The sequence below is a fragment of the Lethenteron reissneri genome, chromosome 61 (assembly GCF_015708825.2).
Source record: "Lethenteron reissneri isolate LAM-NWPU_2019-01 chromosome 61, ASM1570882v1, whole genome shotgun sequence".
Taxonomy (NCBI): Eukaryota; Metazoa; Chordata; class Hyperoartia; order Petromyzontiformes; family Petromyzontidae; genus Lethenteron; species Lethenteron reissneri.
In genome coordinates, this window is record NC_083839.1 from 3,415,605 (window position 1) to 3,442,744 (window position 27,140).

Sequence of the window (27,140 nt, forward strand, 5' to 3'; positions counted from 1 at the left end):
GGTGGGTGGTGGGGGGGGTTGTGGGTCAGCACCGGGATCAGGGTCAATGTTGGAGGGTCAGGGTCACGGTTTGACTTTCTTGACTCAGTTTCAGAGGCGCAGGCCCAGTGCAGGATGAAGCTGAGTGCGGGGCCTGTAGGTTATGATGTTATAAAGGGGCCCTAAACAAATAAATAAACACACAAATATTAAAACACAAATTTTTTATTTGCAGAGTAAAGTCATTGCATTTTTTATTCGCTATACAGCCAAATACGACAAATCGCTAACCTTAAACACCCAGTCGTTCATAAAAGTTGAAGGCGGTATAGTACTATAGTGATATAGCAAGTGCAGAATCACTGAACCGTAATTGATAGCTTGAAAGCATTCAGCGCGGGGCTCTTGAAAGTGCGGAGTCCGTGGCTTCTACATATATAGTAGTAGCTACTACTACATATATACATAAGTAGTAGTAGCTACTACTACTTATGTAGTAGTAGCTATGGGTCTCTGTATGAGTCTAACACATGTAGTAGCTACTACATATGTAGCTACTACTACATATGTAGTAGCTACTACATATGTAGTAGTAGCTACTACACATGTAGTAGCTACTAATACATGTAGTAGTAGCTACTACATGTGTAGTAGCTACTACTACATGCAGTAGCTACTACACGTGTAGTAGTAGCTACTACACGTGTAGTAGTAGCTACTACACGTGTAGTAGTAGCTACTACTACACAAGTAGTAGCTACTACACGTGTAGTAGCTACTACATATGTAGCTACTACACGTGTAGTAGATACGATAGTAGCTACATATGTAGTAGTAGCTACTACACGTGTAGTAGCTACTACATATGTACTACATGTGTAGTAGTAGCTACTACACATGTAGTAGTAGCTACTACTACACAAGTAGTAGCTACTACACGTGTAGTAGCTAGCTACTACTTATGCAGCTACTACACGTGTAGTAGCTACTACTACATATGTAGCTACTCTTGCGACTGCGATAATCCGGCATGGCGTGGGCCACTCTCTGCGTCGACAAGACATCGGTCGGCGTGGGCTGGACGACGGGCCTCCCACGCCGTCTGAAGCCGCTGCGGGGTTTGTGACATCGGCATCAGCAGCATCAGCATCATCAGCAGCATCAGCAGCATCAGCATCAGCAACATCATCATCAGCAGCATCAGCAGCAGCATCAGCAGCAGCAGCATCAGCAGCAGCAGCATCATCAGCAGCAGCAGCATCAGCAGCAGCATCAGCAGCAGCAGCATCAGCAGCAGCATCAGCAGCAGCAGCATCAGCAGCAGCATCATCAGCAGCAGCATCAGCAGCAGCATCAGCATCAGCAGCATCAGCACGACGAGGATGGGGGTGGTGTTGTCACTATTTGGGCTCTGGGGGAGAGGTCGCAAACGGGTTTTGATTCCTTACCCGTACCCGTACCCGGCCGCACCAGGGTCGCAATCGGGTACCTGTATCCGTACCCTACCCGATACCTGGCTACCCGTACCCGGCCGGGTATCGGGTAGGGTACGGGTATCGGGTACCCGATTGCAACCTCTGGGGTGAAGCCATGTTGCAGGCGCGGGTGGGTTGATTCTAGGAACTTGAATTGTGAGAAGAGACAAGACGTTGGGAAATGAGTGACAAACGGTGACTCACCAGTGACTCACGGCCTACCCGTAGCCGTACCCGGCCGCACCAGGGTCGCAAACGGGTACCCATACCCTACCCGGCCGAGTATCGGGTAGGGTACGGGTATCGGGTAGGGTAGCCGGGTATCGGGTACGGGTAGCCGGGTATCGGGTAGGGTACGGGTCTCGGGTAGGGTACGGGTCTCGGGTAGGGTACGGGTCTCGGGTAGGGTACGGGTATCGGGTAGGGTACGGGTATCGGGTAGCCGGGTATCGGGTAGGGTACGGGTATCGGGTCGGGTACGGGTATCGGGTAGGGTACGGGTATCGGGTAGGGTACGGGTATCGGGTAGGGTTCGGGTATCGGGTAGGGTACGGGTATCGGGTATGGGTAGCCGGGTATCGGGTAGGGTACGGGTCTCGGGTAGGGTACGGGTCTCGGGTAGGGTACGGGTCTCGGGTAGGGTACGGGTCTCAGGTAGGGTACGAGTATCGGGTAGGGTTCGGGTATCGGGTAGGGTACGAGTATCGGGTATGGGTAGCCGGGTATCGGGTAGGGTACGGGTATCGGGTAGGGTAGCAGGGTATCGGGTAGGGTACGGGTATCGGGTAGGTTACGGGTATCTGGTAGCCGGGTATCGGGTAGGGTACGGGTATCGGTTAGTGTACGGGTATCGGGTAGGGTACGGGTATCGGGTAGGGTACGGGTATCTGGTAGGGTACGGGTATCGGGTAGCCGGGTATCGGGTAGGGTACGGGTATCGGGTAGGGTACGGGTATCGGGTAGGGTACGGGTATCGGGTAGGGTACGGGTATGGCCGCGGAGAATCCGCGTGCGGGAAAATCCACGTGCGGTGCTCTAGGTGTCGTAGGCCGCCATCAGGTAGTCCTTGGGGACCAGGCCCACGGATCCATTGGCCTCTCCCACCCACCAGCGGAACGCATCGTACTCCTTGTATGGGGGGGGGGGGGCAGAGGGGGTGGGGGGGGGCACGTGGTGGGGGGTGGGTTAGGTACGCTTCGTCAAGGGTCGCGGTGGCTAGGACTAGGAGATGTTAACTACCTCGCCTGGTCTACAGGGGGTCGTGGGTTCGATCCCGACCCTGACGCCTGCTGCTGTATATTTGGAGTTTTCGTGTCTCTCTCTCTCATCATCATCACGGTGGCTAGGAGATGTTAACTACCTCGCCTGGTATACAGTAGGTCGTGGGTTCGATCCCGACCCTGACGCCTGCTGTATATTTTGAGTTTCCGTGTCTCTCTCTCATCATCATCATCATCACGGTGGCTAGGATATGTTAACTACCTTGCCTGGTATACAGGAGGTCGTGGGTTCGATCCCGACCCTGACGCCTGCTGCTGTATATTTGGACTTTGCGTGTCTCTCTCTCTCATCATCATCACGGTGGCTAGGAGATGTTAACTACCTCGCCTGGTATACAGGAGGTCGTGGGTTCGATCCCGACCCTGACGCCTGCTGCTGTATATTTGGACTTTGCGTGTCTCTCTCTCTCATCATCATCACGGTGGCTAGGAGATGTTAACTACCTCGCCTGGTATACAGGAGGTCGTGGGTTCGATCCCGACCCTGACGCCTGCTGCTGTATATTTGGACTTTGCGTGTCTCTCTCTCTCATCATCATCACGGTGGCTAGGAGATGTTAACTACCTCGCCTGGTATACAGGAGGTCGGGAAGGAGGGGAGGGAAGGAGGGGAGGTGAAGGAGGGATGGAGGGGAGGGGAGGGAGGGAGGGTAGGCGTTGCGTGATTCGGATCGAACGTTGACGAATGAGTCTCATCGCTGTAGGGACACAGTCTGTGGGAAGATGACGAGTGAAGGATAATGCTTGGGCTGACCTCAGAGAAAGAGAGAGAGAGACTGAGAGTGAGTGGTGGGCCCTGTCCCTCGGAAACGGGGCATTGTGTGTGTGTCGCGTCGCAGTCGGAACACTACGCCTCTCATTTCTCACGGCTCGAGTTCGCTCAATGGAATTGCAAACCACTCAAAAAATGTCACGGTGGCTTTTCCGTGCGTCGGTGGCCAGGCTGAGACGACCGTCAACTCATTACTTGAGAACTGCTCCGTCTGTTGTCCTTCCCCCGTGCACCTTCGTTGAGCACGGTTGGCTACGTACGATGCGAAAGAAGTTCAACACATGTACATAGACTCACACAGAGACCCACAGAGACCCATAGACTCACACAGAGACCCGTAGACTCACACAGAGACCCACAGAGACCCATAGACTCACACAGAGACCCATAGACTCACACAGAGACCCATAGACTCACACAGAGACCCACAGAGACCCATAGACTCACACAGAGACCCATAGACTCACACAGAGACCCATAGACTCACACAGAGACCCATAGACTCACACATAGACCCACAGACTCACAGATAGCCGGGTATCGGGTAGGGTACGGGTACCCGTTTGCGACCCTGGTGCGGCCGAGTACGGCTACGGGTAGGCCGTGAGTCGCTGGTGAGTAACTATTTGTCACTCATTTCCCAACGTCTTGTCTCTTCTCACAATTCAAGTTCCTAGAATCAACCCACCCGCGCCTGTAACATGGCTTCATCCCAGAGGTCGCAATCAGGTACCCGATACCCGTACCCTACCTGTACCCGGCCGGTGACGGGTAGCCGGGTATCGGGTAGGGTACGGGTACCCGATTGCGACCCTGGTGCGGCCGGCTACGGCTACGGGTAAGGAATCAAAACCCGTTTGCGACCTCTGGCGCTGCACCTTGCTGAGGACGTGGACGAGGTCTCCGCGCTTGAAGGACAGCTCGTCCACGCAGTCGGCCGAGCAGTCCCACAGGCCCTGGTAGAAGCTGTCGTACTGCTGCGTCGCGTCCCACGCTGGGGGGGGGGGGGGGGGGGGGGGGGGGGGCACGCGGACAGACAGACGGACAGACGGACGGACGGAGGGAGGGGATGCGTGGAGAGACAGAGGGAGAAGCGGGTGCGATGGATGGGATGGGGAGATGGAGAGAGAGACAAATGGAGTCTAGGTTTCCATGTGAATCGTGGGTCTCTGTGTGAGTCAATGGGTCTCTGTGTGAGTCTCTGGGTCTCAGTGTGAGTCTCTGGGTGTCTGTGTGAGTCTACGGGTCTCTGTGTGAGTCTATGGATCTCTGTTTGAGTCTATGGGTCTCTGTGTGAGTCTATGGGTCTCTGTGTAAGTCTATGGGTATCTGTGTGAGTCTATGGGTCTCTGTGTGAGTCTATGGGTCTCTGTGTGAGTCTATGGGTCTCCGTGTGAGTCTCCGGGTCTCTGTGTGAGTCTATGGGTCTCTGTGTGAGTCTATGGGTCTCTGTGTGAGTCTACGGGTCTCTGTGTGAGTCTTTGGGTCTCTGTGTGAGTCTATGGGTCTCCGTGTGAGTCTATGAGTCACTGTGTGAGTCTACGGGTCTCTGTGTGAGTCTATGAGTCTCTGTGTGAGTCTATGAGTCTCTGTGTGAGTATATGGGTCTCCGTGTAAGTCTATGAGTCTCTGTGTGAGTCTACGGGTCTCTGTGTGAGTGTGGGTCTCTGTGTGAGTCTTTGGGTCTCTGTGTGAGTATATGGGTCTCTGTGTGAGTCTATGGGTCTCCGTGTGAGTCTATGAGTCTCTGTGTGAGTCTACGGGTCTCTGTGTGAGTCTATGAGTCTCTGTGTGAGTCTATGAGTCTCTGTGTGAGTATATGGGTCTCCGTGTGAGTCTATGAGTCTCTGTGTGAGTCTACGGGTCTCTGTGTGAGTGTGGGTCTCTGTGTGAGTGTGGGTCTTTGTGTGAGTATATGGGTCTCTGTGTGAGTATATGGGTCTCTGTGTGAGTCTATGAGTCTCTGTGTGAGTCTACGGGTCTCTGTGTGAGTCTCTGGGTCTCTGTGTGAGTCTATGAGTCTCTGTGTGAGTCTATGGGTCTCCGTGTGAGTCTATGGCTCTCTGTGTGAGTCTATAGGTCTCTGTGTGAGTCTATGAGTCTCTGTGTGAGTCTATGGGTCTCTGTGTGAGTCTATGGGTCTCTGTGTGAGTCTATGGGTCTCTGTGTGAGTCTCTAGGTCTCTGTGTGAGTCTATGGGTCTCTGTTTGAGTCTGTGGGTCTCTGTGTGAGTCTATGGGTCTCTGTTTGAGTCTGTGGGTCGCTGTGTGAGTCTATAAGTCTCTGTGTGAGTCTATGAATCTCTGTGTGAGTATATGGGTCTCCGTGTGAGTCTATGAGTCTCTGTGTGAGTCTACGGGTCTCCGTGTGAGTGTGGGTCTCTGTGTGAGTCTATGGGTCTCTGTGTGAGTGTGGGTCTCTGTGTGAGTCTATGGGTCTCTGTGTGAATCTATGGGTCACCGTGTGAGTCTATGGGTCTCTGTGTGAGTCTCTGGGTCTCTGTGTGAGTCTATGAGTCTCTGTGTGAGTCTATGGTTCTCTGTGTGATTCTATGGGTCTCCGTGTGAGTCTACGGGATACTCGTCGCTGGTGTTTGTGGCCGTGAGCGGGAGTGGAACTCGGGTGTTGTGTCCCACACGTCATCGTGGGAGTCGCAGCGCCAAGCGCCCCGCTACCTTCAGCGGCCGAGTTCAACTCGGGCTTGGAGGCAACGGGAGGTGGCGCTTGGGCCGATTTGGCTGCGTCAGTCCGCGTCACCACCACCGGCTCCTCGTCGTCGTCTTCTGTCGGAGATGAAAATTAGTAACAAGTATAACCCGTAAAAACAAAGTTTTTCACTATAAATCCTTTATATGCGTGGCGGCTAGAGTCCTCTCGTCCTCTGGCTTGAGATGGCTGCCACCTATGGGTCAGATGATTGTCTGCCAGCATTAAGCAATTGGTAATTAAATATTTAATTAGTTTTCCCTAAACAGTGTAACATTTTGGAAAAAAAAGTCACGAACATTAATTGTCTCGCACAACGAGTCTGTGTGCAAAATGTCAGCTCGATTGGATCACGGGAAGTGGCTTAAAAAACGACCGAAAGATGTGCACGGTCGTAAGCAAGCAAGTGAACTTAATATAAAGGATTTAAAAACTCCATCAGATCAACATCATCAGCCGGCAGCAGTCACTGTACATCCGCTGCTCGATGAATGGATCAAGTTCTTCCCCCACTCACATTTGCTCCGCTACCGCCCACTTCTCAGGTAGCCCCGCCCACTATCCAGGTAGCCCCGCCCACCACCCTCTGCTAGCCCCGCCCACCGCCCAACTAGCCCCACCCACCGCCCAGGTAGCTCCGCCCACCACCCTCTGCTAGCCCCGCCCACCACCCTCTGCTAGCCCCGCCCACCGCCCAGCTAGCCCCGCCCACTGTTCGTGTAGCTCCGCCCACCACCCTCTGCTAGCCCCGCCCACCACCCAGCTAGCCCCGCCCACCGCCCAGCTAGCCCCACCCACTGTTCGTGTAGCTCCGCCCCACCACCCTCTGCTAGCCCCGCCCACCACCCAGCTAACCCCACCCACCACCCAGCTAGCCCCGCCCACCGCCCAGCTAGCCCCACCCACCACCCAGCTAGCCCCACCCACTGTTCGTGTAGCTCCGCCCACCACCCTCTGCTAGCCCCACCCACCGCCCAGCTAGCCCCACCCACCACCCAGCTAGCCCCACCCACCACCCAGCTAGCCCCACCCACCACCCAGCTAGCCCCACCCACCACCCAGCTAGCCCCACCCACCACCCAGCTAGCCCCACCCACTTCTCGTGTAGCTCCGCCCTCTGCCCCCCACCGAATCACGACGCAGTGGGGCACGAGACGGAGCCGTTGTCTTTAAACTCGGGGACACGAGAGAAACAAAATTGTTGCAAAAACTTCATGGCGCAGAGACGCCCCGGGGAGAGAATTCCTGACACTCAGCGGGAGCCGCCGTGGCCACACGGCCGGTGCGGAGTGGTGGGGCTTTGGTAGAGAAGGAGGGAGGGAGGGGGGAGGGAGGGGGGAGGGAGGGGGTGATGGAGGGAGAGGGGGGGAGGTGGGAGATTGGGGGGGGATGGAGGGAGGGGGGGGATGGAGGGAGGGGGGGGGGATGGAGGGAGGGGGAAAGTGGGGGGGAGAGGGGGGGATGAGAGGGGGATGGAGGGAGGGGGGGATGGAGGGAGGGAGGGGGAAGGTGGGAGGGGGAGGGGGGGGATGGAGGGAGATTGGGGGATGGATGGAGGGAGGGGCCCCTGCCCCCCCCCCCCTCCCGCTGTCTGTGGCACTCTGCGTCATCTCCACGCGGGCGACCCGCGGAGCGAGGGGGCACCAGGCCGGAACGTCGTCCCGATTGCGCAATCATCTCTCGGGCTCGCGGCTGTCACGTCGAGTTTGTGGATAGCGAGCGGGGGGTGGGGGCTGGGGGTGGGGGCTGGGGGCTGGGGGGTGGGATGGGTGGAGGTAGTGAGTGGTGAATGCTAAAAATTGGTGGTGGTGGGTGGTGAACGGTGAGTTGGGTGGTGGTGGGTGGGTTGTGGGTGGTGGTGGTGGGTGGTGGGTGGTGAGATGGGTGGTGAGATGGGTGGTGGGTGGTGGTGAGATGGGTGATGGTGAGATGGGTGGTGGTGGTGAGATGGGTGGTGAGATGGGTGGTGGGTGGTGGTGAGATGGGTGATGGTGAGATGGGTGGTGGTGGTGAGATGGGTGGTGGGTGGTGAGATGGGTGATGGTGAGATGGGTGGTGGTGGGTGGTGGTGAGATGGGTGGTGAGTTGGGCGGTGGTGAGTTGAGTGGTGGTGAGATGGTTGATGGTGGGTGTTAACGATAATCACCATCATCACCACCACCACCATCACCACCATCATCATTACCAGCATCACTATCATCATTATCACCACCATATTCACCATCACCATCATCATCACCACCATCACCATCATCACTATCATTATCACCATCATCACCATCTATCATCACTATCATCACCATCACCACCACCATCATCATCATTATTACCATCATTATCATTATCACCATCATCATCACCACCATCATCACCACCATCATCATCACCATCATCACCATCATCACTATCATTATCACCCTCTCATCATCATCATCATCACCACCCTATCATCACCATCATCACCATCTATGATCCCTATCATCATGACCATCATCACCATCTCATCATCATCACCATCATCATCACCATCATCATGACCATCATCACCATCTCATCATCATCACCCTATCATCACCATCATCACCACCACCATCATCATCATCACCCTCTCATCATCACCCTATCATCACCATCATCACCACCACCACCATCATCACCACCACCACCACCATCATCACCATCATCATCACCACCACCACCATCATCACCATCATCACCATCATCACCACCACTATCACTACCATCACCTGGCAGGAGTTCATAGATGTCCTCATCGATTGGATCCACGGCCACCTCCTTGTGCACCGCGGTTGCTGGCGGCGTGGCCTTGACCTGCTCTATCGGATCGATGTCATCGTAGAGGTCTCCACCATCCTCATCCTCGTCCTCCTCTTCCTCGATCACAGAGGAGCGCAAGTCTAAGCCACAACAACAACAACAGCTACATCAACAACAACAACCACAACAACAGCTACATCAACGACAACAGCTACAACAACTGCCAAAACAACACTAGCCACAACAACCACCGCCACAATAACAATCACAACAACAGCAACCACAACAACAACAGCCACAAGAACAACAGCCACAACAACAACAACAATCACAACAACACTAGCCACAACAACAACCACCGCCACAACAACAATCACAACAACAGCCACAGGAACAACAGCCACAACAACAACAACAGCCACAACCACCACAACAACAACAACAACAAACCGCACGTACCCCGGATGACTTGCCGGATGTAACTCATCCACGAGCGGGCATCGTCGGCGGTGGAGGTGGAAAACTGAAACGAGGTGGACGTTTCGTTACCAACAACAGCAACAACAACGCAGTTAGTCTAGAGTCACACACTGAGCTGGTGAGCTGCTGAGCTGGTGAGCTGGTGAGTTGGTGAGTTGTTGAGCTGGTGAGCTGGTGAGTTGTTGAGCTGGTGAGCTGGTGAGTTGGTGAGTTGGTGAGCTGCTGAGCTGGTGAGCTGGTGAGTTGGTGAGTTGTTGAGCTGGTGAGCTGGTGAGCTGGTGAGTTGGTGAGTTGTTAAGCTGCTGAGCTGGTGAGCTGGTGAGCTGGTGAGCTGGTGAGCTGGTGAGTTGTTGAGCTGGTGAGCTGGTGAGCTGGTGAGTTGGTGAGTTGTTAAGCTGGTGAGCTGGTGAGTTGGTGAGTTGTTGAGCTGGTGAGCTGGTGAGCTGGTGAGCTGGTGAGTTGTTAATCTGGTGAGCTGGTGAGTTGGTGAGTTGTTGAGCTGATGAGCTGGTGAGCTGGTGAGTTGGTGAGTTGTTGAGCTGGTGAGCTGGTGAGCTGGTGAGTTGGTGAGTTGTTGAGCTGGTGAGCTGCTGAGCTGCTGAGTTGGTGAGTTGTTGAGCTGGTGAGCTGGTGAGCTGGTGAGTTGGTGAGTTGTTAAGCTGCTGAGCTGGTGAGCTGGTGAGCTGGTGAGTTGATGAGCTGCTGAGCTGGTGAGCTGGTGAGTTGTTGAACCGGTGAGTTGTTGAGCTGGTGAGCTGGTGAGGTGCTGAGCTGGAGAGCTGGTGAGCTGGTGAGCTGCTGAGCTGGTGAGCTGGTGAGTTGTTGAGCTGGTGAGCTGCTGAGCTGGTGAGCTGCTGAGCTGGTGAGCTGGTGAGCTGGTGAGTTGTTGAGTTGGTGAGTTGGTGAGTTGGTGAGCTGGTGAGTTGGTGAGCTGGTGAGCTGGTGAGCTGGTGAGTTGTTGAGTTGGTGAGTTGGTGAGCTGGTGAGCTGGTGAGCTGGTGAGGTGCTGAGCTGGTGAGCTGCTGAGCTGGTGAGCTGGTGAGTTGGTGAGCTGGTGAGCTGCTGAGCTGGTGAGTTGGTGAGCTGGTGAGTTGGTGAGTTGGTGAGTTGGTGAGTTAGTGAGCTGGTGAGCTGGTGAGGTGCTGAGCTGGTGAGCTGGTGAGCTGGTGAGTTGGTGAGTTGGTGAGCTGGTGAGTTGGTGAGTTGGTGAGCTGGTGAGCTGGTGAGTTGGTGAGTTGGTGAGCGGGTGAGCTGGTGAGCTGGTGAGCTGGTGAGCTGCTGAGCTGGTGAGCTGGTGAGCTGGTGAGTTGTTGAGTTGGTGAGTTGGTGAGTTGTTGAGCTGGTGAGCTGGTGAGCTGGTGAGCTGGTGAGTTGGTGAGTTGGTGAGCTGGTGAGCTGTTGAGTTGGTGAGTTGTTGAGCTGGTGAGCTGGTGAGCTGGAGAGTTGGTGAGTTGTTGAGCTGGTGAGCTGGTGAGTTGGTGAGCTGGTGAGCGGGTGAGCTGTTGAGTTGGTGAGTTGGTGAGCTGGTGAGTTGGTGAGCTGGTGAGCTGGTGAGCTGGTGAGGTGCTGAGCTGGTGAGCTGGTGAGCTGGTGAGTTGGTGAGCTGGTGAGTTGGTGAGCTGGTGAGCTGGTGAGCTCACCACAGCTCACCACAGCTCACCACAGCTCAGCACAGCTGGGGAGGGTGTCACGGGTCTGAGTGGCACCTGGAAGCTGCGCTTGTCCGGAGCCGAGAGCTCGAAGCTGCAGCAGCTCTTCCTGTCCTTGCGGGTCGCCTCGGCGGGGCGCAGCGAGTAGCCGGCCAGAGGCACCGCTCCTTTCTGCTGCTTGTCTGTGAGGCGCAGGGGCAGCGTGGGCAGCGTCGTCGTCGTCGTCATCGTTGTCGTCATCATTGTCGTCGTCATCATCGTCGTCATCGTCATCATCGTCGTCATCGTCATCATCATCATCGTCACCATCGTCGTCATCGTCATCATCGTCGTCGTCGTCATCATCGTCGTCGTCGTCATCATCGTCACCATCGTCGTCATCGTCATCATCGTCGTCATCATCGTCATCATCGTCGTCATCATCGTCGTCGTCGTCATCATCGTCGTCGTCGTCATCATCGTCGTCATCATCGTCGTCGTCGTCACCATCGTCGTCATCGTCATCATCGTCGTCATCGTCATCATCATCATCGTCACCATCGTCGTCGTCGTCATCATCGTCGTCGTCGTCATCATCGTCGTCGTTGTCGTCGTCGTCGTCATCATCATCGTCATCATCATCATCATCGTCATTATAATCGTCATCGTTGTCGTCGTCATCGTCATCATCGTCGTCATCGTTGTCGTCATCATCGTCGTCATCGTCGTCGTCATCGTCATCATCATCATCATCATCGTCGTCATCGTTGTCGTCATCATCGTCGTCATCGTCATCATCGTCGTCATCGTTGTCGTCATCATCATCGTCATCATCGTCGTCATCGTCGTCGTCATCGGCATCATCATCGTCATCATCGTCGTCGTCATAGTCATTGTTACCATCATCGTCGTCACCATTGTCGTCGTCGTCGTCATCATCATAGTAGTAGTAGTGGTAGTAGTAGCGGTATAAGTAGTAGTAGCGGTAGTAGTAGTAGTGGTAGTAGTAGCGGTATAAGTAGTAGTAGCGGTAGTAGTATTAGTAGTAGTAGCGGTATAAGTAGTAGTAGCGGTAGTAGTAGTAGTGGTAGTAGTAGCGGTATAAGTAGTAGTAGCGGTAGTAGTAGTAGTAGTAGCGGTATAAGTAGTAGTAGCGGTAGTAGTAGTAGTAGTAGCGGTATAAGTAGTAGTAGCGGTAGTAGTATTAGTAGTAGTAGTAGCGGTATAAGTAGTAGTAGCGGTAGTAGTAGTAGTGGTAGTAGTAGCGGTATAAGTAGTAGTAGCGGTAGTAGTAGTAGTAGTAGCGGTATAAGTAGTAGTAGCGGTAGTAGTAGTAGTAGTAGCGGTATAAGTAGTAGTAGCGGTAGTAGTATTAGTAGTAGTAGTAGCGGTATAAGTAGTAGTAGCGGTAGTAGTAGTAGTGGTAGTAGTAGCGGTATAAGTAGTAGTAGTGGTAGTAGTAGTAGTGTTAGTAGTAGCGGTATAAGTAGTAGTAGCGGTAGTAGTATTAGTAGTAGTAGTAGCGGTATAAGTAGTAGTAGCGGTAGTAGTATTAGTAGTAGTAGTAGCGGTATAAGTAGTAGTAGCGGTAGTAGTAGTAGTGGTAGTAGTAGCGGTATAAGTAGTAGTAGCGGTAGTAGTAGTAGTGGTAGTAGTAGCGGTATAAGTAGTAGTAGCGGTAGTAGTATTAGTAGTAGTAGTAGCGGTATAAGTAGTAGTAGCGGTAGTAGTAGTAGTGGTAGTAGTAGCGGTATAAGTAGTAGTAGTGGTAGTAGTAGTAGTGTTAGTAGTAGCGGTATAAGTAGTAGTAGCGGTAGTAGTATTAGTAGTAGTAGTAGCGGTATAAGTAGTAGTAGCGGTAGTAGTATTAGTAGTAGTAGTAGCGGTATAAGTAGTAGTAGCGGTAGTAGTAGTAGTGGTAGTAGTAGCGGTATAAGTAGTAGTAGCGGTAGTAGTATTAGTAGTAGTAGTAGCGGTATAATTAGTAGTAGCGGTAGTAGTATTAGTAGTAGTAGTAGCGGTATAAGTAGTAGTAGCGGTAGTAGTAGTAGTAGCGGTATAAGTAGTAGTAGCTGTAGTAGTATTAGTGGTAGTAGTAGCGGTATAAGTAGTAGTAGCGGTAGTAGTATTAGTAGTAGTAGTAGCGGTATAAGTAGTAGTAGCGGTAGTAGTAGTAGTGGTAGTAGTAGCGGTATAAGTAGTAGTAGCGGTAGTAGTATTAGTAGTACCACTACTACTAGTAGTAGTATAATGACGACGGCGATGGTTACCATGACCACTACTACTAGTAGTAGTAGTGGTGGTACTACTACCAGTATTAGTACTACCTTTGCGGTCTCCGTAGTAGTAGAGGGCGTTGGAGCTGAGCACGCACCACCGCCTCTGCCACTCGCCCACGAAGAAACTGTGGTCTGTCCACACACCACAACGACATGGTTACCATGACGACGACGATGGTTACCATGACGACGATGGTTACCATGACGATGATGGTGATGATGACGAGGAGGATGGTTACCATGACGATAATGACGACGGCGATGGTTACCATGACGATAATGACGACGATGATGGTGATGATGACGACGAGGATGGTTACCTTGACGATAATGACGACGACGATGAAGGTGTTGATGATGACGATGGTTACCATGACGATAATGACGACGATGATGGTGATAATGACGACGAGGATGGTTACCTTGACGATAATGACGACGACGATGAAGGTGTTGATGATGACGATGGTTACCATGACGATAATGACGACGATGATGGTGATGATGACGACGAGGATGGTTACCTTGACGATAATGACGACGACGATGAAGGTGTTGATGATGACGATGGTTACCATGACGATAATGACGACGATGATGGTGATGATGACGACGAGGATGGTTACCTTGACGATAATGACGACGACGATGAAGGTGTTGATGATGACGATGGTTGCCATGACGATAATGACGACGACGATGATGGTGATGATGACGACGATGGTTACCATGACGATAATAACGACGACGATGAAGGTGATGACAACGACGATGGTTACCATGACGATAATGACGACGACGATGAAGGTGATGACAACGACGATGGTTACCATGACGACGACGATGGTTACCATGACGATAACGACGACGACGACGGTGATGACGTCGACGATGGTTACCCTGACGATAACGACGACTACGATGACGATGATGATCATATCGATGACTATGATGATAACGACGATGATTAGAATGATTGTGATGATGGCAACGAAGGCGATCATGACCCAGGTGACTGCCGTGATGATGATGATGATGATCGAGGCAATGATCGATCCTCACCCTTCCTGATGATGGCAACGAAGGCGATCATGACCCAGGTGACCGGCCGTGATGATGATGATGATGATGATCGAGGCGATGATCGATCCTCACCCTTCCTCTTCTTATCCAAGAACCCGGCCTTGATGACGTTGGGCAAGTCCGAAGCAGCAATGGCCGGCAGCTGCGCGTAGACTGTGGGTCACACACAAAGACAAAGCCAAAGGTCCCCCGTGTAGCCTGCACAGACTATTGGGGCAAGTGCACCTATGAAGGCCACAATCATCACCAATATCACCAACATCAACACCAACATCACCAATATCACCACCAATATCACCACCATCAACACCATCATCACCACCATCACCACCACGCGAGAGGGTCGGTGGCCAGCAACCACGCCCGGCCGCCTTTGTCTCCCCAGTGGCGATGTTTACTACACACCGCGCCAGGTACTCATTTCAGGCTGAGTTGACCGAGGGGAGGCCCACGACCGGTTCAGATAAACGCCTGCTGCTGTATATTTGAAGTTTGCGTGTCTCTCTCTAGAGACACACAGAGACCTAAAGAGACACACAGAGACCCATAGAGGTACACAGAGACCCATAACAGAGACCCATAGAGACACACAGATACCCATAGAGACACACAAAGACCCATAACAAAGACCCATAGAGAGACACAGAGACCCATTGAGACACACAGAGACCCATAGAGACACACATAGACCCATAGAGACACACATAGACCCACAAACTCATACAGAGACCCATAGACTCACACAGAGACCCATAGACTCACACAGAGACCCATAGAGACACACAGAGACCCATAGAGACACACAGAGACCCATAGAGACACACAGAGACTCATAGACTCACACAGAGACCCATAGACTCACACAGAGACCCATAGAGACACACAGAGACCCATAGACTCACACAGAGACCCATAGAGACACACAAAGACCCATAGAGACACACAGAGACCCATAGAGACACACAGATACTCATAGACTCACACAGAGACCCATAGACTCACATAGAGACCCATAGACTCACACAGAGACCCATAGACTTACACAGAGACCCATAGAGACACACAGAGACCCATAGAGACACACAGAGACTCATAGACTCACACAGAGACCCATAGAGACACACAGAGACCCATAGAGACACACAGAGACCCATAGAGACACACAGATACTCATAGACTCACACAGAGACCCATAGACTCACACAGAGACCCATAGACTCACACAGAGACCCATAGAGACACACAGAGACCCATAAAGACACACAGAGACCCATAGACTCACACAGAGACCCATAGACTCACACAGAGACCCATAGACTCACACAGAGACCCATAGAGACACACAGAGACTAATAGAGGTACGCACTGACAGCCGGGAGACGTCCAGCCCACGTGACCGACCCCCCCCCCCCCCCCCCCACTGGCAGGGAAGCATCCGAGGCGGTAACGATCTGGGCAATGTGATTAGGGGGTCTCAAAATAGATCTCCGCTTTATCATTTGTTAGGCATGGAGGGTGGGGTGCTGTGGGATGGGAGATGATGATGATGACGACGGTGATGGTGAGTCAAGGTCGAAAGGTCACTGTCGACAATTCCGTTGATGCCACCCTCCCCTTGCCATCGCTTCGTTCCTTCTGCCAAATCTTGTGGTCGTTGGGAAGTCGACACGCGCATCGCAAGGCCCGCTAATCACAGTCGCACCGCCAACATCAACACCATCATCACCGCCAACATCACCATCACCACCAACATCAACACCATCACCACCAACATCACCACTATCATTACCACCATCATCACCAATATCACCAACATCAACACCAACATCACCAATATCAACACCAATATCACCACCATCAACACCATCATCACCACCAACATCACCAACATCACCACCATCACCACCATCACCACCAACTTCACCACCATCATCACCAACATCACCACCACCAACATCACCATCATCACCACCAACATCACCATCATCACCATCATCACCACCATCACCACCAACTTCACCATCACCTCCAACATCACCACCACCAACATCACCATCACCACCAACATCATCATCACCACCACCACCAACATCACCATCACAACCACCACCAACATCATCGCTATCATCACCACCAACATCACCACCACCATCACCACCATCATCACCACCATCACCACCATCACCACCAACATCACCACCACCATCACCACCACCATCACCACCAACACCACCACCAACATCACCACCAACATCACCACCATCACCACCAACATCACCACCAACATCACCACCATCACCACCAACATCACCACCATCACCACCAATATCACCACCATCACCACCATCATCACCAATATCACCACCATCACCACCAACATCACCACCGTCACCACCATCATCACCACCATCACCACCAACATCACCACCATCACCACCAACATCACCACCACCATCACCACCAACATCACCACCACCACCCCCACCAACATCACCACCAACATCACCTGGCAAGGTCACGTGACAGGACAGGGTAAGGATGTGGGCCAATGGTGACAGAAGGGACACGTGATGTCAGTCCCAGAGTCTTCTAGGGGGTTCTAGGAGGGGGCGTTGCCGAGAGAGAAAGCATGTGAGGACGTAGCAGCCCAATTGGCTGGCAAGGTCACGTGACAGGGCAGGGTAAGGATGTGGGCCAATGGGGACAGAAGGGACACGTGATGTGAGTCCCAGAGTTTTCTAGAGAGTTCTAGAAGGGGGCGTGGCCGAGGAAGGAGCCGGGCAACGGTGAGGGGCATAAAAGGGAGGTCCCGAGGTCTGATCCGGGCTGTCTACTGTAATGGAACCGGACATGCGACGTCTCCGCGGACTTCACGCTCGCCATCGTGGGTCAGGCAGTGCGCTAACTGACCTGACCCGGTTACGTAGTTACCCCGTGGTGGTTACCGCTATGTAGTTATCCCGTTGGTTACCCCGTTGTGGTCCTAGAATAAACGTGTTGCCACCAAAGTCAATGGTGTCTGTCACGTGAACCCACTACACTAGTACAGCAAATTTGAGTACTCAGATTGTAAATGTTGTGGGTTTTCATTCAGACGCTGTCTTTCTGACAGACCTGTTCTTCGCCCGAGGACGGCTGCTTGCGTTGTGGCCGAAAGGTCGTGAGAATTATTTTATTATGTTTTATTTTTATTATTTTATTATTTCCCTTCTACGTGACTTTAGCGAAAGCACCAAGAAGATTAATCCCTGCAGTCACGAAAGCTTTAAATCGAAATTTTATAGTGTTTTATTTTTATTATTTTATTATTTCCCTTCTACGTGACTTTAGCGAAAGAACCAAGAAGATGAATCCCTGCAGTCACGAAAGCTTTAAATCGAAATTTAATTATATTTTATTATGTTTTATTTTTATTATTTTATTATTTCCCTTCTACGTGACTTTACCGAAAGAACCAAGAAGATGATTATAAATGTCGTGGATTTTACTCTCCAACACTCAACCGATTAGTGCTGTACTCGTGACGAATTGGCCACGTTCTGTTTACGTTACAACCCTCATCAATTGGCTGTGTCGGGTGGTGGTGGCGGATTTAACAACAACATTTATATTTACACCATCTAACCCCCCCACCCCACCGCTTATTAAAGGGTATTCTGTTAAGCTAAGACGGGCATATTTACACTGGCATCTGTGGTGTTTATTCCGCTGTGCGTACACACACACAGAGACGCTGGCGTGAGCTTGATCAACGGGGGATTTTGCAGAAGTCAATTAGCGATTATGCTTAACGATCGCAGTTACGGCTTAATGAGTTCCCCATTGTACAAACAACGCGTACGAATTTAAACGTCTGCAGCCGCGATGATTTCATTGCGCGCAGACACACGCACGCACACGCCACCGTGTGTCAGCGTGCATGCGACACAAAAGATAAAGGTCCCCCCCAAAGTGTAGCCTCTCACAGACTCATCTTATTGGTTCTTTCGGTAAAGTCACGTAGAATGGAAGTAATAAAATAATAAAACATAATAAAATAATTCTCACCACGTTTCGGCCACAACGCAAGCAGCCGTCCTCAGGTGAAGAACAGGTCTGTCGGAAAGACAGCGTCTGAATGTCTTCCCGACAGACCTGTTCTTCACCTGAGGACGGCTGCTTGTGTTGTGGCCGAAACGTCGTGAGAATTGTTTAATTAAATTTTTATTATTTTATTACTTCCCTTCTACGTGACTTTACCGAAGGAACCAAGAAGATGAATCCCTGCAGTCACGAGAGCTTTAAATCGAAACTCTAACAGACTGTTGGGGCAAGTGCTGTTAGCGAGTAGCTTACCTACGAAGGCACACGACGTATTGGGGGGGGAGGGTGGCAAGCAGCCACGCCCGGCCGCCTTTGTCTCCCCAGTAGCGATATTTACAGACCGCACCAGGTACCCATTTGAGGCTGAGTCGAGTTAGGGGAGGCCCAGGGACCGGTTAAGATAATCGTCAATGGTGTGGGCTTGGAGCGGGAATCGAACTCGGATCACCGGATTTGTAGCGGTTAGCGCGCTGCGCTACGAACCTGGCGACCCGGGTTCGATTCCCGCTCACGGCAAACACCAGTGACGATTATCTGAACCGGTTCTGGGCCTCCCTTAGGTCGACTCAGCCTCAAATGAGTACCTGGTGCGGTGTGTAAACATCGCCACTGGGGAGACAAAGGCGGTCGGGCGTGGTGCTGGCCCACCCACCCCCTCGTGAACCGTTCCGGCCTTCATAGGTGCTCGCTAACAGCACTTGCCCCTACAGTCTGTGAAGGCTATACGGGGGATCTTTGTCTTTGGTGTAACCCACATGTCACCCCACCACAGCCGGTCCAGCCGGGTTAACCTTCTGACCCCGTGGCCTCTATTGGACATCAGTTAAAAAACAACAACAACCCAAGCGCTTCCCAGCTCATCGGATTTCTCCTCCTGCCGTATATCAATTCAACGCTCTCAATTCGTTTCCACCGAAATTCTGGACGCGTCCGCCGGGCGGCGCTGCCACCACGCAGACCCTTGACCGAGACACTTGAAGTACAAACACAGACGTTAATTTCAACCGTGATGAGGGTTAGAAACTGAGTAATCATTGGAAAGATGTGATTAACCATGCAAAAAAGATGTAACTACACTTATTTGGACCATCTTATTTGACAGACAACTATTACAGGTTATTGATAGACAGCCAGTTTGTTGTTTTACCAGTTTTAGTTTTTACTTGCTTTCTTTTTTCACACTTTTGTTATGTATGCTAGGTGTTAGTTACAAACCGCACCTCTCTCCATAACAAAGGCTCAGTCCTTTGTTATGCAGTCTACTCTTGGTCTTAAGCCTCACCTTACCATATTAATAAATAAGTATAACCCGTAAAAACAAAGTTTTTCACTATAAATCCTTTATATGCGTGGCGGCTAGAGTCCTCTCGTCCTCTGGCTTGAGATGGCTGCCACCTATGGGTCAGATGATTGTCTGCCAGTATTAAGCAATTGGTAATTAAATATTTAATTTGTTTTCCCTAAACAGTGTAAAATTTTGGAAATTCTTTTTCACGAACATTAATTGTCTCGCACAACGAGTTTGTGTGCAAAATGTCAGTTCGATTGGATCACGGGAAGTGGGTTAAAAAACGACCGAAAGATTTGCACGGTCGTAAGCAAGCAAGCAAGCGAACTTAATATAAAGGATTTAAAAAGTGTGCGGTTCCTGGCCCTTCCCCCCCTCAACCATTATATATACGGGGTGGTATTTCTTGTGATCTCTCATTTACTTGATACAGCTGTCGTGGCTGTGACGGTTCCACCTGAAGACGCAGGCTTGTGTTGCCTCCGAAACGTCGTGACTTTTTTAATTTGTTTTATTTTACTTTTAATCATTTAAAATTGTTACCTACGTGACTTTACCGAAAAACCTAAGAATATCACTTCTTGAAGCTTTGGCATTGGCAGCCACTCTTAATTTTGGAGCTTTCGTGACTGCAGGAATTATTCTTTGGTTCTTTCTCCGTGTGTCCTTGTGATGTATATCTGCTTGTATGTCTGTCTATAGTTTTCTAGTTAGATTTTTGTTGCTATTTCTTTTATGCCTGACGATGATTGCTTGTGTTGCAATCGAAACGTCGTAATATGCTATTATTTAATGTATTACTTTATCTTTAGACGTGACTTAACCGAAAGAAACAAAGAATAATTGGCAGCCTCGTTGCTAACACCCCCCCCCCCCCCACGGACGATCCTAGTAGCACAAGTAGCTACATATGTAGCTACGGGCCCCCCACTTTCAAGGGCCCCCCACTTTCAAGGGCGCTCCAAACGCTTTCAAGCTATCAATTCCGGTTCAGTGATTCTGTACTTGCTCTGTTACTATAGTACTATACCGCCTTTGACTTTTATGAACGACCGGGTGTTTAAGGTTAGCGGTTTGTCGTGTGTTCGTGTGTTGTTCGTGTGTTGTTCGTGTGTGTGTGTGCCTGAGTGTGTGTGTCTGAGTGTGTGTGTCTCGGTGTGTGTGTCTCAGTGTGTGTGTCTGAGTGTGTGTATTACGGTGTGTGTGTGGGTGTGTGTCTTTGTGCCTGTGTGTGTGTGTCTAGGTGTATGTGTGTGCCTGTGTGTGTGTGTGCCTGTGTGTGTACCTGTGTGCGTGTCTTTGCGCGTGTGTGTCTAGGTGTATGTGTGTGCCTGTGTGTGTGCCTGTGTGTGTATGTGCCTGTGTGCGTGTCTTTGCGCGTGTGTGTGTCAGAAGAGGAGTTGGAGACGCTGCTGCTGAGACTGGAGCGTGCCACTAAGAGGTGGGGCCTTACCATCAGCCCCACCAAAACTAAGCACCTGCCTGGGTATTTTGTACCATCGGACACTCCACCCCCACAACTCCCAATTAGTGATGGGGCAGTTGTGGAAAGAGTGGAGAGTTTCCCATACCTGGGCAGTGTGCTTATGACCGGCTCCAGTTTATCAGCAGAGGTCTCACTCCGAATCAGTCGAGCGGCAATATCTTTTCATCGGTTGCGTATCGCTGTGTGGAAGCTACCTGGTCTGTCGCTCCGCACGAAGCTTCAGGTCTTCTCGGCCACGGTCATTCCCTCCCTTCTCTACGCTTGCGAAACGTGGACCCCCCTAGTGGAGCATCTTCGCCGGTTGGAAACATTTAGGCTGGCCTGCCTACGATCCATCCTGGGTTTAACCAGGCTGGATTGTGTGAGGAGCTCACAAATCCTTGAAAGATCTGGACAAAGTCCCATCAGTGAGCTCCTCCGGCAGGCAAGGCTGCGTTGGCTGGGTCATGTAGCCCGCATGCCCAGCCACCGCATGCCTAAACAGCTTTTGTTCGGCCGGATCGAGGGGGCTAGACGGGCGCGGCACGGGCTAGAGAAGAGATGGAGTGATGTGGTACAGGAGGACGTGGAGCTGAGTGGACTTGCCGATGACTGGTACCAGCGGTGTCAAGATCGGCCTCAGTGGAGGAGGCTCGTGAAGGACGCTACTGGGCAGTTGGAAGCAGTCGCCCTCCAACAACAACGGAGGGCGGAGGAGCGACGCTCACAACAACGAGCGGAGCGCCGGGTGGCTAAAGCACAGCAAGTTGGTACAGTAGGGGGCACAGGTGGTGCATCAGCCAGTCATCTCGGTCATCTCGGTCAGTCGACCCGTGGCACCTGGGTCTGCCCTGTGACCTCCTGCCAGCGGGCGTTCGACACTTCACGTGGCCTCAAGGTGCACTTGGCCTGGCACAAGCATCGTGGTGACGTCACCGCCACTTAGTGGCGAATGGCGGTTGTTGTTGTTGTTGTTGTTGTGTGTCTGTGTGTGTTCGATTCCTGCTGTCTGTCGAGACTATACGGGGCATCTTTGCCTCTGTTGGTGAAGTGAGCGAGCGAGCGAGTGAGTGTAGGTGGAGAAGCTGAGTGTGTTACTTGCTGGAGGCTACGCGTGGGTCTTGCGTTCCGTGACCGTGGCCAGAAGAAGTTGTGTGGGAAGTTTTCGTGGCATGCACCGGTAACATTCCTACCGTTCCTAGAATCGGACTCCCTCGAGAGAGGATGTGGTCTTCATAACGACAACAACAACAACAATAATTGTTGTTGTTCACGCTGCACAGACTTTGTGTTTAGCCGTCGGGCATTACCAGGGTTTGCAAGAAGACTCGCTTGCACACACAAAGGCAACGATGCCCCGTGTAGCCTCAACAGACTGTTGGGGCAAGTGCAGTCAGCGAGTAGCACCCTACGACCACAATCACCACCATTATCACCACCACCACCATCCAAACCCTGACGATGCCTGCTGCTGTATATTTGTAGTTTGCGTGTTTCTCTCTCATCATCATCATCATCACGGTGGCTAGGAGATGTTAATTACCTCGCCTGGTATACAGGAGGTCGTGGGTTCGATCCCGACCTTGACGCCTGCTGCTGTATATTTGTAGTTTGAGTGTTTCTCTCTCATCATCATCATCACGGTGGCTAGGAGATGTTAACTACCTCGCCTGGTATACAAGAGGTCGTGGGTTCGATCCCGACCCTGACGATGCCTGCTGCTGTATATTTGTAGTTTGCGTGTTTCTCTCTCATCATCATCACGGTGGCTAGGAGATGTTAACTACCTCGCCTGGTATACAAGAGGTCGTGGGTTCGATCCCGACCCTGACGATGCCTGCTGCTGTATATTTGTAGTTTGCGTGTTTCTCTCTCATCATCATCATCATCACGGTGGCTAGGAGATGTTAACTACCTCGCCTGGTATACAGGAGGTCGTGGGTTCGATCCCGACCTTGACGATGCCTGCTGCTGTATATTTGTAGTTTGTGTGTTTCTCTCTCCCCGTGGTTTTGTGGTTTATTCCCCTGCCACGTTGCGAATGGACATCACCCCGCTTTAGAGTCATTTGGCTGCTATACAATCTCCACGTGGTCGACAGCTATCGTTTCATGCTAAGAAAAAAAAAATAAGAGCCGCATGGAAATTTGAGCGGGCCTTACCCCGGTAATTTCTTTTTTACAAAAGCAGAGTTGGTTAGTTAGTTAGTGAGTGGGTCGATGATTTTCGCTTACCTTCATGACCGGCGGCGTCTTCCTGCGCTGCTTCCGAGGGTTCGGAGGTGAGGTCCGTCTGGGACGTGGAGCTAACGTCGCTGCTCTGCCCGTTGCTCTCCTGATCGCATTCTGCCCGCGGAAGTGACGACAACAACAACAACAAACAACAACAACAAACAACATCATCAACAACATAAACAACATGAACAACAACATCAACAGCAACAACATCAACAATAACATCAGCAACATGAACAGCGACAACATCAACAACAACAAACAACATCATCAACAGCATCAACAAACAACAACAACAGTATCAACAACACCAACGAGCAACATCAACAAATACCATCAACAACTTCAGCAGCAACAACATAAACAACATGAACAATAACATCAGCAACATGAACAGCTACAACATCAACAACATCAACAACAACAAACAACAACAACAGCATCAACAAACAACAACAACAGTATCAACAACACCAACGAGCAACATCAACAAATAACATCAGCAACATGAACAGCGACAACATCAAGAACAACAAACAACAACAACATCAGCAACATGAACAGCTACAACATCAACAACAACAAACAACAACAACAACAAACAACATCATCAACAGCATCAACAAACAACATCATCAACAACAGCATCAACAACACCAACGAGCAACATCAACAAACAACATCAACAACATCAACAATAGCATCAGCAACATGAACAGCTACAACATCAACAACATCAACAACATCACCACCATCATCAGCAGCTCAGTAGTCAAGTTCTACATTAGCAATGCGAATTGCTACATCAATAACCAACATCAACAACCAACATCAACAACATCAACAACATCACCACCATCATCAACAGCTCAGAAGTCAAGTTCTACACTAGCAATGCGAATTGCTACATCAACAACCAACATCAACAACCAACATCAACAACATCAACAACATCACCATCATCACGAACAGCTCAAACGCCAACAACCACATTACCAATGTGAATTGCAACATAAATAAACAACATCAACAACAATGTCAACAATCATCAACATCAGCTCAAACGTCATCATCTACATTAGCAATGTGAATAACCACAACATCAACAACGACTAATAACACTGGTCAACAAAAAAATAATTTCTGGCCTGGACTTTTGCAGCTGTTCTAGACTAATTTCAGGGTGCTGATTCCAAATCTGATCTCAGATTGCTCTATCACATCTCATTTTTAGGCTATCGGCATACCCCGTTTTCATTGATTTTACCCGAAATTAACTCTGTCACTTATGATTGCAAGTTGTTGCGAGTCAGTGACTGCTTTAGTGTTAAAATATGGTGCTGCATTTAAAAAATAAAATAAAAAACATCCGTTTAATCGGAAAGCGTGTTCAGCCATGTTCAATTGTCACTGGTGCGTCTTTTGCCCCACTCTTATCATGCCCTCTGCTGTCTCTCTCCTAGCGCCTACCTTTTATACGACTTGCCCCAAACCTCGCTTCGTGTTGCGTCAGTGCTAAGTGCAAATGTGCAACGTCCTTTCGTCTTGCGGAGTTTGACGGCGCTTCCCTTTTTGTGCGCTGAACCGCAACGCATTTCGAAACACTGTGACCGCACGTGCGTTTGGGCGATGCGTTCGCGTTTCTTCCTCTTCACACCGTTATCATATTGTTGTTCCACCATTGGAACCTCATTTGCCAGTAAAAAAAAATGATAATTGTTTTTTTTTACCCTTTTATCTGGCAACAAAACTGACACCTTTTTTTTTTTTACGAGGAGTCATGTTTGCATAGACCACAATAGCTGCAGTCATAATGCAAACAAAAAACATAACTCTGATAATGTATGCACTGTCCTTGAGTTTGAGGTACCAATGGTGTAAATGCTTACCCCGAGCTCTCATACTCTGATGGTGCATTGTCTTTGAAGTTGTGCGCCTTTTGGCGTCATCTGGTCCAACACCATGTGAGACTAGGCTCTAAGAAAAGCTGTCTCGGGTGTGGACCAATCAACTTCAAGGACAGTGCATACATTATCAGAGTTGTGTTTTTTGTTTGCATTATGACTGCAGGTTTTGTGGTCTATGTAAACATGACTCCTTGTAAAAAAGGTGTCAGTTTTGTTGCCAGATAGAAGGGTAAAAAACCAATTATCATATTTTTTCTTCTGGCAAATGAGGTTTCAATGGTGTAAATGCTTGACCCGAGCTCTCATACTCTGATGGTGCGTTGTCTTTGAGTTGTGCGCCTTTTGGCGTCATCTGGTCCAACCCATGTGAGACTAGGCTCTAAGAAAAGCTGTCTCGGGTGTGGACCAATCAACTTCAAGGACAGTGCATACATTATCAGAGTTGTGTTTTTTGTTCCGACTTACGAACCCCTTAGACCTTCTCGGTTCTTTCGGTAAAGTCACGTAGAATGGAAATAATAAAATACAAAAAATAAAACATAATCAAATAATTCTCACGACGTTTCGGCCACAACGCAAGCAGCCGTCCTCAGGTGAAGAACAGGTCTGTCGGGAAGACAGCGTCTGAACCCCTTAGACTTACGAACGGGGCTCGGGAATGAATTGTGTTCGTAAGTCGATGACCACCCGTATGAATATATTTGTTTTTATTAAAGGCCACACACACACAGTGCGTCTTGTTATCATCAAGCAAGGTTTAGGGTTTGTTGTTGTTAATGAATTGTGTTAATTGTTAATAATTGTGTTAATAGTTATTAATTAGGTATTGCTAACTAATTGATGTCAATTAATTAAGTTATTGTTAATGCATCGATGCAAATTAATTGCTTATTAATTGTTGATTAATTGTTGTTAATCAATTAAGCAATTGCTAATTAATGAATTGTTAATTAATTGTGTTTGTGCACCACTGCCAAACGCAACGGCAGCAAAAAAACACTGTCGCGTTTGCATTTAAGCGTGAATAGCTGAGGCTTATTCGATTGCGTAGTCACACGAATGATGAACAATGAACACACGTCAGTATGATGGGCTCACCTTTTGCAAAAACATCTCGGTACCTGCAGTCAGACAGACGCACAGAACAGACAGACACACAGACAGACACACAGACAGACACACAGACAGACACGCAGGCAGACGGACACGCAGACAGACACACACGCAGACACACAGACAGACACGCAGACAGACAGACAGACACATACACAGGCAGACACGCACGCAGACACACACGCTGAGATGTTGTAACGAAATACAAACATTTGTAATAATCTTGATTTGAAGCTTTCGTGACCGCAGCAATCCCTACTTTTTGGTTTCTTTCGGTAAAGTCACGTGGGTATAAAATAAATCACGACGTTTCGGGCGCAACACAGAGCGGCTTAATCGCATCTAATTCATGTACCCACCCAGCAGTACAACAAAAGCAGTAATTGACCACTTCACAACTCCTCCTCCCCCGCTGCCCTTCCTGGCTCCTCCCCCCTTAACCACTATATAAGCTACAGATATTTTGCTGTGACGGTTTCACCTGAAGACGGAAGCTTGTGTTGCCTCCGAAACGTCGTGATTTTTATTGTTTTATTTTTTATTAATTTTAATTTCATTTTTTACCTACGTGACTTCACCGAAAGAACTAA

At 50.3% G+C, this 27,140-nt stretch overlaps 1 protein-coding gene across 2 annotated transcripts in view; it reads right to left on the reverse strand.

Annotated features, from left to right (window-relative positions):
* Positions 1–878: 878 nt before the first annotated feature.
* The window catches only part of LOC133358370 (src kinase-associated phosphoprotein 2-like), a 34,007-nt gene continuing 7,745 nt past the window's right edge, over positions 879–27,140 (reverse strand). Inside the window, exons 3-12 of one of the 2 annotated variants that reach the window (XM_061576675.1) lie at positions 26,536–26,558; positions 23,531–23,641; positions 14,533–14,613; positions 13,426–13,509; positions 11,177–11,301; positions 9,450–9,513; positions 8,960–9,130; positions 6,182–6,286; positions 4,385–4,500; positions 879–2,582 (exon numbers count right to left, since the gene is read on the reverse strand). In XM_061576675.1, coding sequence (XP_061432659.1) covers positions 2,490–2,582; positions 4,385–4,500; positions 6,182–6,286; positions 8,960–9,130; positions 9,450–9,513; positions 11,177–11,301; positions 13,426–13,509; positions 14,533–14,613; positions 23,531–23,641; positions 26,536–26,558 — 973 coding nt within the window. In that variant the 3' untranslated portion in view covers positions 879–2,489. Of the gene's footprint in view, positions 2,583–4,384; positions 4,501–6,181; positions 6,290–8,959; positions 9,131–9,449; positions 9,514–11,176; positions 11,302–13,425; positions 13,510–14,532; positions 14,614–23,530; positions 23,642–26,535; positions 26,559–27,140 lie in introns of both variants that reach the window. The other variant, XM_061576674.1, reaches the window with a different exon arrangement.